Genomic DNA, 14,426 nt, shown 5'->3' with positions numbered 1-14,426 from the left:
TTGAGGCAGTGTGTGAAAGATCAATGCATACAAATGTTTACTGATACTCAGCCAAATCTTAATAGTGTGTGTAGCAAGTCTAGGTTGTATGGTAGCTGCCTGCACTGATGTAATGTGCTGATATGAAAAGGCTAATGTCCAAAACTAAACAGAACAACCATACAACCTAGACTTGCTACACACACTATTAAGATTTGGCTGAGTATCAGTAAACATTTGTATGCATTGATCTTTCACACACTGCCTCAAACACTTCCTATTTTGAGCCATTTGGCATGAGATCACTATCCCACACTGGCACCGACTAGGGATACCCAGTAGTAGTATAGACTTATCCAGTCTATTTTTATCTAAGTGAATTACACCACACAACATTGTAAAATATTTAATAAACTTTTTTTATTTTATCTTGTGCAGATGAAGGTAAACCAGCTAGAAAAAATGTGCAAATAGCACACAGCAGCACACTGCCAATGATGAGGAATACAGGTGGATAAAAATAGAGGATTTAATGCCCAATCATAATGACAAGCAAGGGGTAAGGACCTTGCCCCTTACCCCTTGCTTGTCATTATGATTGGGCATTAAATCATCTATTTTTATCCACCTGTATTCCTCATCATTGGCAGTGCGCTGCTGTGTGCTGTTTGCACATTTTTTCTAGGTGGTGCTTTACCTGTCAGGTTCACAGGATGCCTGAACCTCCGCCAGTGAGAGCCTGGGGTTTACCATCTGGAACGATACTCATATATACAGCGCCTCCACCTGTGTAGGGTTCTAAGGGTAGAATGACCCCTAACACAGGACCCACATACTGTATAATAACCAATACACCAGGATATATATAAAACAGTTTACTATATGTAAATGATAACTCAGGATATATAACCATAACATCAATACATCACAATAGTGTCACCCCTGTAACACTGGACCTCATAAGCTGTAACCCCACACCATACATCAAGAGTCCCAAGTGTCCCAAGAGTCCCCCTCCCACCCGTGTGGAACAGCGCTGCCCACAAAGTTGAGATGAGGGTTGGTGCACTTGGTGTATGTTTGCAGGTACCTGCCGTGTGTGTCCACACCCGGACGCACAGATGAGCTGGACTTGCGATTCCTTGATCCAGAAGGGTGATCCCCTGTCGTGATACGCCTCTGCGTGGGGTGGCTCCCGCATGGAGTGATCCACCTTAGAATGTCTCTGCCTCTGACACTGCAGAGGATGATTCACCTTAACAACCGTGGCCAGGATATCCACGCTTCCTGGCTGTACCCTCACTTGTCTAGATTCTACAGGACCCTGTCTCTATCCTAAGGTGAGTCCCTGCAGCAACCACAAGCTGAGGTGAGTAGGGCCTAGCTGGGGCATAAGGGGTTTGTCTGGCCTAGTGCAGGAGCTACTTGCTCCCTGCACATACCCACCATCCCCTGTCTGTGTCCCAGCTTCTACTGACTTCCTGACTCAGCACACAACAATGTATATCTCCTCAGGGAATCCTGCAAGCCCTACTGGCTCCCTGGCATCAGGTGACCTACCTGCCCCTAAGCACTCTGGGGGCTGTAGTCCTCCATGGCCCTCTTTAACATTGGGCCCGCTTGCGCGATCTGCACTCCGCATGCGCGAGTGTGTAATGGCCGCCGCTACTCTCCACTGAGCCTGTGCAACTGTGGGCAGTCCCTCACGCTCCTGAAATGGCTGCCGCATGCATTCTGCGCATGTGCGAGCTAACGCCAACCCTAAGATGGACGCTGAGTCGCTTCTGCGCATGCACGAGCCTCCTCACATGCGCGGACACGAAAAACATGGCAGCGCCCTGTAACTGATGTCGGCGGGAGCCCCTGGCGATGGGATCGCCCCTGCAGCTGCCCTCACGCTGTCGGAGGTAAGGAGTCTACGAACTGAGGTCCGGGGAGCCAGACCTGGCTACATATATAACCTGCAGCAAACACTAAGGCCCACCCATATTCACTAAATGATGCTAAGCTGTAGGAGGTAGGAGGAATTCTCACACGCTGACCAGCTCAAATTCTCACACGCTGACCAGCTCAAATTCTCACACGCTGACCAGCTCAAATTCTCACACGCTGACCAGCTCAAATTCTCACACACTGACCAGCAAAGACTCCCAGACACACACTGACCAGCAAAGATACACTGACCAGCACACACATCCACTGACCAGCCAAGATACACTGACCAGCAAAGATACACTGACCAGCAAAGATACACTGACCAGCACACACATCCACAGACCAGCAAAGATACACTGACCAGCAAAGATACACTGACCAGCAAAGATACACTGACCAGCAAAGATACACTGACCAGCACGCACATCCACTGACCAGCAAAGATACACTGACCAGCACACACATCCACTGACAGCAAACATACACTGACCAGCACACACATCCACTGACTAGCAAAGATACACTGACCAGCACACACATCCACTGACCAGCAAAGATACACTGACCAACACACACATCCACTGACCAGCAAAGATACACTGACCATCACAGACATTCACTGTCCAACAGATACTTGCTGATTAGCATTGATTCAGACACACAGAAAGACTAACACACAAACTGAGTTGAACACAGATTAACTAACCTTTACACACTAGCCTGCAGGAACCAACAGGAGGTGCTGCTGAGATGTGCAGGCCAGATGAGCAGCCACGTGAGATCTGACTCTCACAGGCTCCCTCTATGGCCAGATCTGTAACTGCAGTTTCCTCTTCTTTCGTGCTGTCAACCCAAGGCACGTTCTACAGTGCCGTGCGCGCGCGCGGAATTTTAGTTGGCTGACATCAGTCAGCCTTTATATAGAAGGGCCACGCGCGCACACGGCAGGGAGCGGGGAGCCGACAGATGGCGGCGAAGATGAAGAAATTCATCTTTTCGCGCCGCTACCGGCTCTGAAATGTATGTATATGTGTGTATGTATGCATGTATGCGTGGATGTGTGTTTGTATGGATGTGTGTTTGTATGGATGTGTGTGTGTGTGTCAATGATTGCGGAACAAAATAAATAAATATTTATTAAACTTTTATTTTCTTTAAAAAATCTTGCTTAGGTCTTCCTTTCACTCACACAACCCATGCACACACATATACTCGCATATACACGCATATACACACACATACAACACATACACAGCTCCCTGCTCTATAAACATGAAAAGCATGCGGCACGTGCACGCGCGTTCGCATAGGCACGCACGGCCGCATGCTGTATATAACAGCCCTAATCTTTCAAACCAGAGCGGCAATTGCCCTCCTGGCCCCAAATCAGACCACCTCTGGTTACAGTATTAACACAGGACAAGACAGATTGTTTAAGGAGAAAAAATTAATGTGAGCTAAAATACCAGGTATGCATTAAATTAATGCAGAACCTTGCTGACTGTGTTACTAGGTCTGAGGTGCAATGTTTGCGTCATGTTAATATCTGTGCCAGCTAACTCCATCCATTTTACCCCAGAAAAAAAATAACAAGTGTCTTGTCTATATCTCCAAGCAAATGTATGTACAAGATCTCACAATTATAAACTGAAAACAAAGTTATAATGCAATATCCAAAGTCATAATTATATCATGATGTTAATTGTTAGTAAAAATAAAATCATTTTCAAGACTGGGAATCACTTACCTGCTATGGTCAAGATTAAGAGGAGATTCCTCCTCAGCCAGTTACAGTGTTTGCTCCAGCATGGCTTGGGAAGTTCTTCCAGGCTCATATGGTGCCCGTCAGAAATCGGGACTTCAATATGATTGGTCATCATAGAGACGTTTATGAGTTAGTGGCAATAGAGACAGTGAAGAACCTGCAGCAGAATATAAATTAATGTGGATGTAAAAGGATGACAAGCCCTGTTTACTAAACATATTTTGTTATTTATGTGGCTATTGATGCCAGTGTCAAAGTATCTATACTTACTCTTTATTATATGATGTCCCATCCTCCTGTTTTTAGTCATTACTGCCATTTAAAATAAAAAATTGTGTGTGTGTAGAGTACGAGCATTTTAAGTGAAACTTCTTTGTCTTCTGTCACACAAATTGTATTTGTGATGGTGATTTTTTAATTAAAAATCGAAACACAATTTCAGTGACAAAACACAAAGAAATGTGAGTTAGAACGCACGTGCACGGCACACACACCCTGTTTTAGCTTTTTGCACTAATATATTTATACTAACTGTGAATTCCTTGTGTATGTGTGTGAGTCTCTGTGTGAGTCTCTGTGTGTGTGTGTGTGAGAGTGAATGTGTGTGTGACTGTGTGAGTGTGTGTGTGTCTGTGGCCTCATCTGCCAGCACTGACATCACACTGACGTCACTTCCATAACCTACTTCTGTCTCCTGGAAAACGGATTTGGTGCCTGCAAAGAAGTTTCACTTCAAAAATGCTTGTTTTATCTTTGCCTTTCTCCTGATTTATCCCATATTAGCCTTGATAGTACAGTGATATGGAATAGCACTTTGTAGGAAGTTGTCATACCACCGCCACTGCTCTAAAGATTAGACAGCACATTATAAAAATCTTTAAGAAAAGGCAATATTGGGGAATTTCTTATATTTGTTTGATTAAGATAGAGCATAAAGGCATTATGTGTGTTGTACTGTAATTTCCAGGTAGAACATACCGTGCGTAATAACAGTAGTCCTACTGTAGCATTTAAGAATAAATGCTAGAGCTTTTGATTTAGGTAGAGAGTGATTTCTGATCCTATTTAAATAGACTCAGGCCAGTTAGTGTTGGTGGGTTTTCTGTCTGCAAAACATAGTCCAAAAAACTTCACCAAATGTATCAGGAAAAATATTTCTATTTAACCAACAAATACATTGAATATAGTATTGTTGGATCTTGTTGTTTGGAAGGCAGTGGGAACACGCATGATACAAAATAATAGAAACTATATATTTTTCCTTAAATACTAGGAAAAATCAATCAGCAAAGCCGAAAGGATGGCGCTGCACAGCCATGAACACAGGGTAAAAACACGGGTGGTGACTAAGAAAAAAAGTTTATTAAACAGACATAGGTAACTGGTGGATCCTCTGACGCGTTTCGGCCCTCAGGGCGTCAGAGGATCCACCAGCTACCTATGTCTGTTTAATAAACTTTTTTTCTTAGTCACCACCCGTGTTTTTACCCTGTGTTCATGGCTGTGCAGCGCCATCCTTTCGGCTTTGCTGATTGATTTTTCCTGCCTTCACTGCTGCTTTGCACGCCGGATGACCCTATCCACAGAGGAGGAGACCGCAAGTCACGTGACCACCGTGCGTGAGATCGCATACACGCCGGGAGTAGCGGCGCCCTTCACACACAGGAGCCTAGCAGAGGTGCAGACCGGAGCATTTCTCCCACCTCTCCGACATCAAAGGTGATCACCGCCGGTCACTGGACCGCCCCACGCGACGCAAGAGCCACGGTGGGGTTGGCGGTGCAACATTGCGCTTATACAAGTATAACAAGACCTCCAACAGGCGACATACTCCCTTCAAAAAACCGTGAGTCCTCACAGCAACCGTTGGTGCCCAGAGCTGGGCCAGTTGCCAACTATCATTGATAGACTTTTATTTACATTATGCAAAGGGTCATTCTATTATTTCTGATGCACCTGATAGGATACATTGTATCCAATCCTTCCTTAAATACTAAATACATATTTAGGGGTTGGAAAATGATGTCCATTTTAATAGAATTTTTTTTGGATGAACTTGGTCCTATAAAATAATAATAATGGCTACATGGTACTGTATTTGTAGAATATGCCATTCACATTTACTAGATATTAGATGCTGTCCTGTTGCTCATTTTATGTAGTTGAAAGAGAAATGAATTTGCAAACCAGTAACAGGGCAAAGATACATATTTATTTATTTAAGTCTTATGACCTAAATGCACCAAAAAAGGAAAACATATTTTTTTTTATAATAGGTTAGATGATGTATCCAGTTACTATAAATGCCAATGAGTCAGGTATGCCAAATATAACTATTTGACATAAACCTTACACTTACACTGGCGACACACTTTATTCGAGCTCGGCTAGTCCCACGAATTCGGGTATACCCGGGTGTATTGAGGTTTGTGACTGTTTTCTGCCCGAGTGCATTGAGTTATTTTCCGGCAGGGATTGAAGCATTTTATTCCCGTTGGCTGCAATACTGCACAGTACATATATATATACTGCATTACAATTCATGAATTTATGCCATCTGGTAGACACGCGAAGCATTGCAGCCTAATAAATCCTAATCATTATCATTTAACAGATCAGCCGCCCATCAGCCAGGCATGAACCCAGGCTGGGAAGGCAAATGCAACGGGGCTTGTCAGAGGTGAGGAGCGGCGCATTCCAGGTATCTGCCAGGTACATACCGGGTATTTGCTCGAATAAAGTGTGTCGGTGCAGTACGGCAGCGGTTGTCAACTCCAGTCCTCAAGCCCCCCCAACAGGTCTGGATATCCCTGCTTCAGCACAAGTGGCTCAATCAGTAGCTTAGTCTTCAACTGAACCACTGATTGAGCCACCTGTGCTGAAGCACTTGAGGACTGGAGTTGAGAACCCCTGACTTTACAGTAAATGTATTGTAAAAAGGATCTATAATGTTTTATGAAAATCCCATTTATCAGGATAGGGGAATTTCTCTTAATATTGTCCATATTGTTCCTGCTCATTGATGCTAATACTCATTCAAGAGGATTTCTTTTCTTCTTGAAAAAAAAAAATGGCACAGCTCTTCACAGCAGCACATACAGCTTGTTTCTGGGCCCCAAGCAGGGACAGAGAGATTGTCTTCTCTCACGCTAACCCATATCAGGAGGACATAGTACAGTGGTGAAGGTACATCGATGATATCCTCCCAATATGGGTAGGTAATCTGGAAGACTGTACGGCATTATTTAATCCTCTTAAAGATAACAATTGCAATATGTTAAAGCAGCATTTCCTCTTGCTCATTTTTTTTGTTTTAATAAATGCAGCAGTTCCAGGCCTTTACGGCAATGCAATTACTTAAGCCGACCATCTATCCATTCTCCAGAGTTCGAACTGTGAAGATCGAGCTTCCCAGGGCACCCAATATGTTAAAGCAGCATTTCCTTTTGTCTGTTTTATTTTAAATAAATGCAGCAGTTTCTGACCTTTACGGCAATGCAATTACCTAAGTTGCCAATCCATCCATTCTCCCGGGATCGATCGGTGAAGATTATGCTTCCCAGGGCACCCAATGTGGCCACTTATTTCAAAAGAGGACGTGCTGTGGATTTCTAAATGGTTGCTATGGCAACCCATGGAAGCTTAATTAACATCATTAAAAAGGGTATAAAGAGTGAGGGGGAAATGCAGTAGGTATTACCTAATAAAACACAACTGATATAGTTATAAAACAAACACATAGGATTTTAAAAGAAACGCTGCTAAAACACAGTAGCCATACACCTAGATAGATTTGCAGAGATGACTAAACAAGCGTTGCGTATAACCAGCTACTAAAAATGATATGTTAGCTATATCAGTGTTGAAGTTCTCACTTGGTTAATGTGAAAAATGTGATTACATTAAATTGTGGTAAAAGTGAATTAATGGGTGTAGTAATTTATCACTTGAATATCAATTAAACAAAAAAAAAAACAATGTGTGGTGACACACTAAAATAGCAAATATAATCTATTGGTGCAAAATTAATTGAATTAATTAAATATGATAAGGTTCCCCTTACAATCAATGCATAATAGAATATCTGCCAACTAAATAGGACAGTCATTTTTAACTGGGGTTCCGCGGGCACCACTCAGGGGTTCCGTGACCGCCAGCGGAGGGAGAGCTGGGACAACTCTCCCAGCTGCCCAATAGCAGTGGGGCAGCAGCACCCCACGCAGCAGTGATCTGGCGGCTCCCTAGCTCAGCAACAGCCACCCGTCACTGAGATCCTTCCTCTCCATGCTCCTGTTGGAGCCAGAAGTTGCGTTCAGCCTCTGGTTGACAGGAAGAGGGAGCTGCGGACTGATGCAATACCTCATGCCCAAAATGGGGGAGGGGTGTGTGTGTGTGCGTGTGTGTAAGAGAGAGAGAGGAGATTGTAAGGGGAAAAGAGAGTGGGGGGAGAGTGTAAGGGGAGAAGGGAGAGGGTGGAGAGTGTAAGGGGAGAGTTTGAGGGGAGAGAGCCTGGGGGAAGAGAGGGGGAGAGTGTAAGAGGAGAAGAGAGAGGGAGTTTAAAGGGGAAGAGGGGTAGAGAGCAGGGGCGAGAGTGTAGGGAAGGAAGAGGGAGGGAGTGTAAGGGTGTGAACAGAGAGAGGGGCAGAGTGTGAGAGGGGGGGGAAGAGAGAGATGGACGGGGTGGGGGAGGGAGAGAGGGTTGTTGGGGTTCCCCAGAATTTCACAATCTAATTCTAAGATTCCTTAACCAAAAAAAAGATTGAAAACAATTGAAATAGGATATTGTTGTGGAAACTTAGGAGTTTTCAAAGGAACACAGTTCCAAATTACGACAAAAAAGAGGAAAAAAGTGCATGTTCCAACAAATATACCCATACTGTATTTAAAGGGTGTAACAGATAAATACCCTCAATTAATTACTGATGTGAAAACTTGATAGTAATAATACACACTTAATCCCACTTCATATGAATGAAGTGCAGATATTGTGAGTCCAAGTCCTGTAAATGCTTTTCACAGTGTGTAAATTATTTATTGGGAGGAAGATGCAAGAGGGTGTTAGCCAATCTATTAACCCATCAGGGACGGAGATAAACCTCCTGGTTTACTGGACTTATATATTTATACACACATCCACCTCCCTTCTTCCGGCCCCCTTTCTTTTCACTAACATCCATCCCCTGCTTCTTCCCCTGCTTCATGGGCTCTCTGGATCGCTCACTCTTTCTCACAAGATACTCGCTGTGCACGACCTCTTCTTCTGTCACTCTCTTCACCGACTGAAACTTGGCTCTCGCACTCTGACTCTGCTTTGGCGGCAGCTCTGTTCTATGGCGGCCTCTCTTTCGCATACACATGTCCCATCTTCTAAAACCTCTCACTTCTATCCTGGTCTCCATCCACATATATTGATCTTATCTCTTTGCTCTTATTCCTTTTTTAGCATGCTATTTTCCAGCCTATTCTCAAGAATAACATTACCTCCCCTTCTAACTATTGCCCCGTCTCTCTCTTGCTTTGTGACTCTAAGGGGCCTATTCTAGTACTGTAGCTTCGATAAGTAACTCATCGAGCATTTTCAGCACTTCTTGAATGAGTTTGCATGTGTAGCTATTCAGGAAGCTCCGATAACATACCAAACTCGCTCGAGAAGTGCTTCTTCCCGATCGGTGGCACTCCTGCTCAGACAAACTGTGCGGCAGCTAAAAAAATGCTCAAACTCGCATTTTTGGAAATATCGAGCTATTCTAGTACCTCTGAGAATCACATTGTGGGTGCAACTCGCAAGCAACACGCAGGTTCTCATCTCACCACCTGAAGGGTGGCGAGATGGGATCCGCGATGTGACAGAAGAAAAAATGTATTTTTACTGCCTCAGATTGCGGCCGGGAGTCTCCGCAGCTGACCCGCATTAATACCCGCTCTATACCCCCTGCTTCCATCCAGTGTAATACAAATATATTTACAGGCAGCTTCATTACCTTAGCTGCTAACCGCTAAGATAATAAAGGGGTTAAATATCAGTGCCCGGTTTATTGGGGGTAGTGGAGGTGGGTGAAGGTGGTATTTGGCCCGTGGTTGGTGTTTATGCCTACCGGGAAGGTTGCGGGAGGAGTTAACCCCTCCATTACCTTAGCGGTTACTACCGCTACCCCTCCCGCTACCCACCAGGTAGGCATAAACTCCCACCACAGGCTAAATACCACCTTCACCCACCCCCTCTACCCCAAAAAAACATTAAAATACAATACAAACACCAAAACAAGCCAATACACCCATTGATTGCCAGTGTGGTAGCCTATGCCCTCAATGGGAGCAAAGATAGCCCCAATCGCAATGAATGGGCACCCTGCTACCCACCCGCTTTATCCCAACAACCCCACCCCTAACACATACAGTACAATACCTACCTGATTGGCTATCTTCCCTCCCTTTTTGATCACATCAAATCATTCCAAAAAAGGAAATGCATCACATGGTATATCTACCAATCCGATTGGATAATATGAATTTTGCCCATTATTGTACTGTAGGTGTTGGGGGTGGGGGGGGGGGCATTAGGGTTAGAGGGGGTGGGTAGTAAGATTGTTGTATTTTAAGAAAAGATGCACAGATGGAGAAAAAAGCGGAGCACAGCGTTCTAAAAAACTGGGGCTAAGCAGATCAAATATAATAAAAAAATGATTTTATTGGGTGAGTGACAACATTGGAAGGTGGCAGGTAGATACTCTGATGTGTTTCGCACTGCAATAGCGCTTCATTTTTTAATTATATTCGATCTGCTTAGCCCCAGTTTTTTAAAACGCTGTGCTCCACTTTTTTTTCCATGATTGGATCTTTTCTTATCACTACTGCCTGGTAGATGCACGCAACAGAGGACGGACCTCACCAAAATTCTGAGTACAACGCTTGTATTTCATATACATGGATGAAAACGAAGAGAGATACACTTATGCTCTAGGGTGGATAGCCTGTAGAATAGGAGAACAAAAGCCATAACTGTCCTCACAGACAGTAGTTGTCTCTTTTACCCTCCAGATCCAGGCATTATATATACCCCTACTAATGAGCTTAGCTTTCATAAAGCATCTCACTAAACTCACAGGTGGATACATGCCATGTCCTCTATTCTATTGATACTATCAGTTTGACATATATATATACATTGTAATACAAAAAAAAACTCTGATGCCACTGATTACTGGGACACTGTTCTCTATGGTTTTGCTTTGTACTTTGTATGTATTTTAATTTTTCTTGGGGGTAGAGGGGGTGGGTGAAGGGGGTAGTTGCCCCAGGATGGGTGGTTAGGCACACCGGGAAGGTTGTGAGAGGAGTTAACCTCTCCACTACCATAGCGGCTACCACCGCTATGGTAGTGAAGGGGTTAACTCCTCCCGCAATCTTCCCGGTAGGCCTAATCTCCCACCCTGGGGCAACTACCCCCTTCACCCACCCCCTCTATCCCAAGAAACCAGGTACTCTGGCTTAACCCCTTCATTACCTTAACGGCTAGCCATTAATGTAATAAATCTGTTTCTATTTTATTTTAATAACACAGTATTGAAGCAGGGGGCCTCCAGAGCTGAATCGCAATCATATCAGCCTTGGGTACCCCCTGCTTCCTGAGTTACAGGCCCCGGAATGGGGTGCCGGTATCTCCCTGCATTGTTTAAATATCCCAACTCATGTTACCGGGAGATTTAAACATTGCGGGGAATACCGGCACCCCAAACCGGGGCCTGTAACTCGGGAAGCAGGGGTCCCCGAGGCAGAAATGAATGTGATTCAGCTCCGAAGCCCCTGCTTTAATACCATGTTATTAAAATGTAAATTAAAACAGTGTGATCGCCTGTAAGAGCTGTGCAGGGAGATGCAGCTCTCTCTGTGCAGTGTGATCGCCTGTAAGATCTGTGCAGGGAGATGCAGCTCTCTCTGTGCAGTGTGATCGCCTGTAAGAGCTGTGCAGGGAGATGCAGCTATCTCTGTGCAGTGTGATCGCCTGTAAGATCTGTGCAGGGAGATGCAGCTATCTCTGTGCAGTGTGATCGCCTGTAATAGCTGTGCAGGGAGATGCAGCTCTCTCTGTGCAGTGTGATCGCCTGTAAGAGCTATGCAGGGAGATGCAGCTCTCTCTGTGCAGTGTGATCGCCTGTAAGATCTGTGCAGGGAGATGCAGCTCTCTCTGTGCAGTGTGATCGCCAGTAAGAGCTGTGCAGGGAGATGCAGCTCTCTCTGTGCAGTGTGATCGCCTGTAAGAGCTGTGCAGGGAGATGCAGCTCTCTCTGTGCAGTGTGATCGCCTGTAAGAGCTGTGCAGGGAGATGCAGCTCTCTCTGTGCAGTGTGATCGCCTGTAAGATCTGTGCAGGGAGATGCAGCTCTCTCTGTGCAGTGTGATCGCCTGTAAGATCTGTGCAGGGAGATGCAGCTCTCTCTGTGCAGTGTGATCGCCTGTAAGATCTGTGCAGGGAGATGCAGCTCTCTCTGTGCAGTGTGATCGCCTGTAAGATCTGTGCAGGGAGATGCAGCTCTCTCTGTGCAGTGTGATCGCCTGTTAGGCTAAGGCCCCAGTAACTCCGCTGCAACGCGTGCCCGCAAGATTGGCGGCGCGTGCAGCCAATTCCCCGGTCTGCCGCTCACTGCAGGAAGAGACCAGGGGGGGGGGGGGGCGTGGCGAGGAGTGACAGGGGCGCGGCCATGACATCACCCGGCAGGTTCGCCCTCATTGGCTGAACCGCCGGGGGCGTGGCTTATCGCCCCGTCGCGAGTCATGCTCTCAATTCTATTGAGAGTAGGAGCAACTCGCGCCACGGCGCGGCGGCCCCCCTCGCAGCGGGCCCGGCGCCATTGAGGGGAGGGCTCTCGTCCATGCAGCGTCCGCCACAGCGGGTGCTGCAGTAGGCAGCGGGGGCAAGGCCTAAGAGCTGTGCAGGGAGATACAGCTCTCTCTGTGCACTGTGATCGTCTGTAAGGCTAAGGCCCCGCTCCCAGAGTCAGCGCGCCCCCGCACTGCAGACAGGCGGTGCGCTGACATACACAGACTGCGATATGCGATCTGTAGGGAGCGGGAGCCGGAGCGGGAGGTGGGCGGGAGTGGGAGGCTTGACAGGGAGTGGGGGCGTGGCTTGAGCGGAGGGACCCGCTACTCTCCCCCCCCCTCCCTCCACGGACTCGGGCTGGAGATGCTGAGGGTAAGTAAAACACACACACGCACTCATACACACACACACACACACACACACACACACACACACACACACACACACACACACACACACACACACACACACACAGGCACTCATATACACACACACACACACACACACACACACACACACACACACACACACACACACACACACACACACACAGAGGCAGGCACTCACGCACTCAGGCACTCAGGCACACACACACACACACACAGACAGGCACTCACGCACTCAGACACATACACACACACACACAGGCACTCATATACACACACACACACACACACACACACAGACAGAGGCAGGCACTCACGCACTCAGGCACTCAGGCACACACACACACTACACAGACAGGCACTCACGCACTCAGACACATACACACACACACAGACAGGCACGCACGCACTCAGACACACACAGACAGGCACTCACCTGCTTTCACTCCACAGTCCTCCCCGCTCCCCGAAGCCTCTCCTCCTCCCGAAGCCTCCCCTCCCCATTGGCTCACAGCCACACCACGTGACGCGTCAACGCTAGGGAACACCATTTTCTTGTGTCCCATAGCGGCTGACGCGCCACAGCGTGTAGTCAGCTGTGCCACCAGGGGGGACCGGGACTGGCTCGGGAGGATTCCCCTGCTGGTGGGGAACTCGCGACATGGCCGCCCGCACCAACGAGCGCAGCGGGACCGAGGCCTTAGAGTTGTGCAGGGAGATGCAGCTCTCTCTGTGCAGTGTGATCGCCTGTAAGAGCTGTGCAGGGAGATGCAGCTCTCTCTGTGCAGTGTGATCGCCTGTTAGGCTAAGGCCCCAGTAACTCCGCTGCAACGCGTGCCCGCAAGATTGGCGGCGCGTGCAGCCAATTCCCCGGTCTGCCGCTCACTGCAGGAAGAGACCAGGGGGGGGGGGGGCGTGGCGAGGAGTGACAGGGGCGCGGCCATGACATCACCCGGCAGGTTCGCCCTCATTGGCTGAACCGCCGGGGGCGTGGCTTATCGCTCCGTCGCGAGTCATGCTCTCAATTCTATTGAGAGTAGGAGCAACTCGCGCCACGGCACGGCGGCCCCCCTCGCAGCGGGCCCGGCGCCATTGAGGGGAGGGCTCTCGTCCATGCAGCGTCCGCCACAGCGGGTGCTGCAGTAGGCAGCGGGGGCAAGGCCTAAGAGCTGTGCAGGGAGATACAGCTCTCTCTGTGCACTGTGATCGTCTGTAAGGCTAAGGCCCCGCTCCCAGAGTCAGCGCGCCCGCACTGCAGACAGGCGGTGCGCTGACATACACAGACTGCGATATGCGATCTGTAGGGAGCGGGAGCCGGAGCGGGAGGTGGGCGGGAGTGGGAGGCTTGACAGGGAGTGGGGGCGTGGCTTGAGCGGAGGGACCCGCTACTCTCCCCCCCCCTCCCTCCACGGACTCGGGCTGGAGATGCTGAGGGTAAGTAAAACACACACACGCACTCATACACACACACACACACACACACACACACACACACACACACACACACACACACACACACACACACACACACACACACACAC

General features: G+C 47.6%; 1 protein-coding gene across 2 annotated transcripts in view; it reads right to left on the bottom strand.

Moving 5' to 3' along the window:
- The window catches only part of LOC142497577 (excitatory amino acid transporter 2-like), a 76,891-nt gene that overhangs the window by 33,513 nt on the left and 28,952 nt on the right, over positions 1-14,426 (bottom strand). For both annotated transcript variants that reach the window (XM_075605574.1, XM_075605573.1), the window contains one exon: positions 3,662-3,836. In XM_075605574.1, coding sequence (XP_075461689.1) covers positions 3,662-3,794 — 133 coding nt within the window. In that variant the 5' untranslated portion in view covers positions 3,795-3,836. The remainder of the gene's footprint in view (positions 1-3,661; positions 3,837-14,426) is intronic.

The sequence above is a fragment of the Ascaphus truei genome, chromosome 6, assembly GCF_040206685.1.
Source record: "Ascaphus truei isolate aAscTru1 chromosome 6, aAscTru1.hap1, whole genome shotgun sequence".
NCBI classification, from domain to species: domain Eukaryota; kingdom Metazoa; phylum Chordata; class Amphibia; order Anura; family Ascaphidae; genus Ascaphus; species Ascaphus truei.
This window is presented reverse-complemented; position numbering and strand designations above follow the sequence as displayed.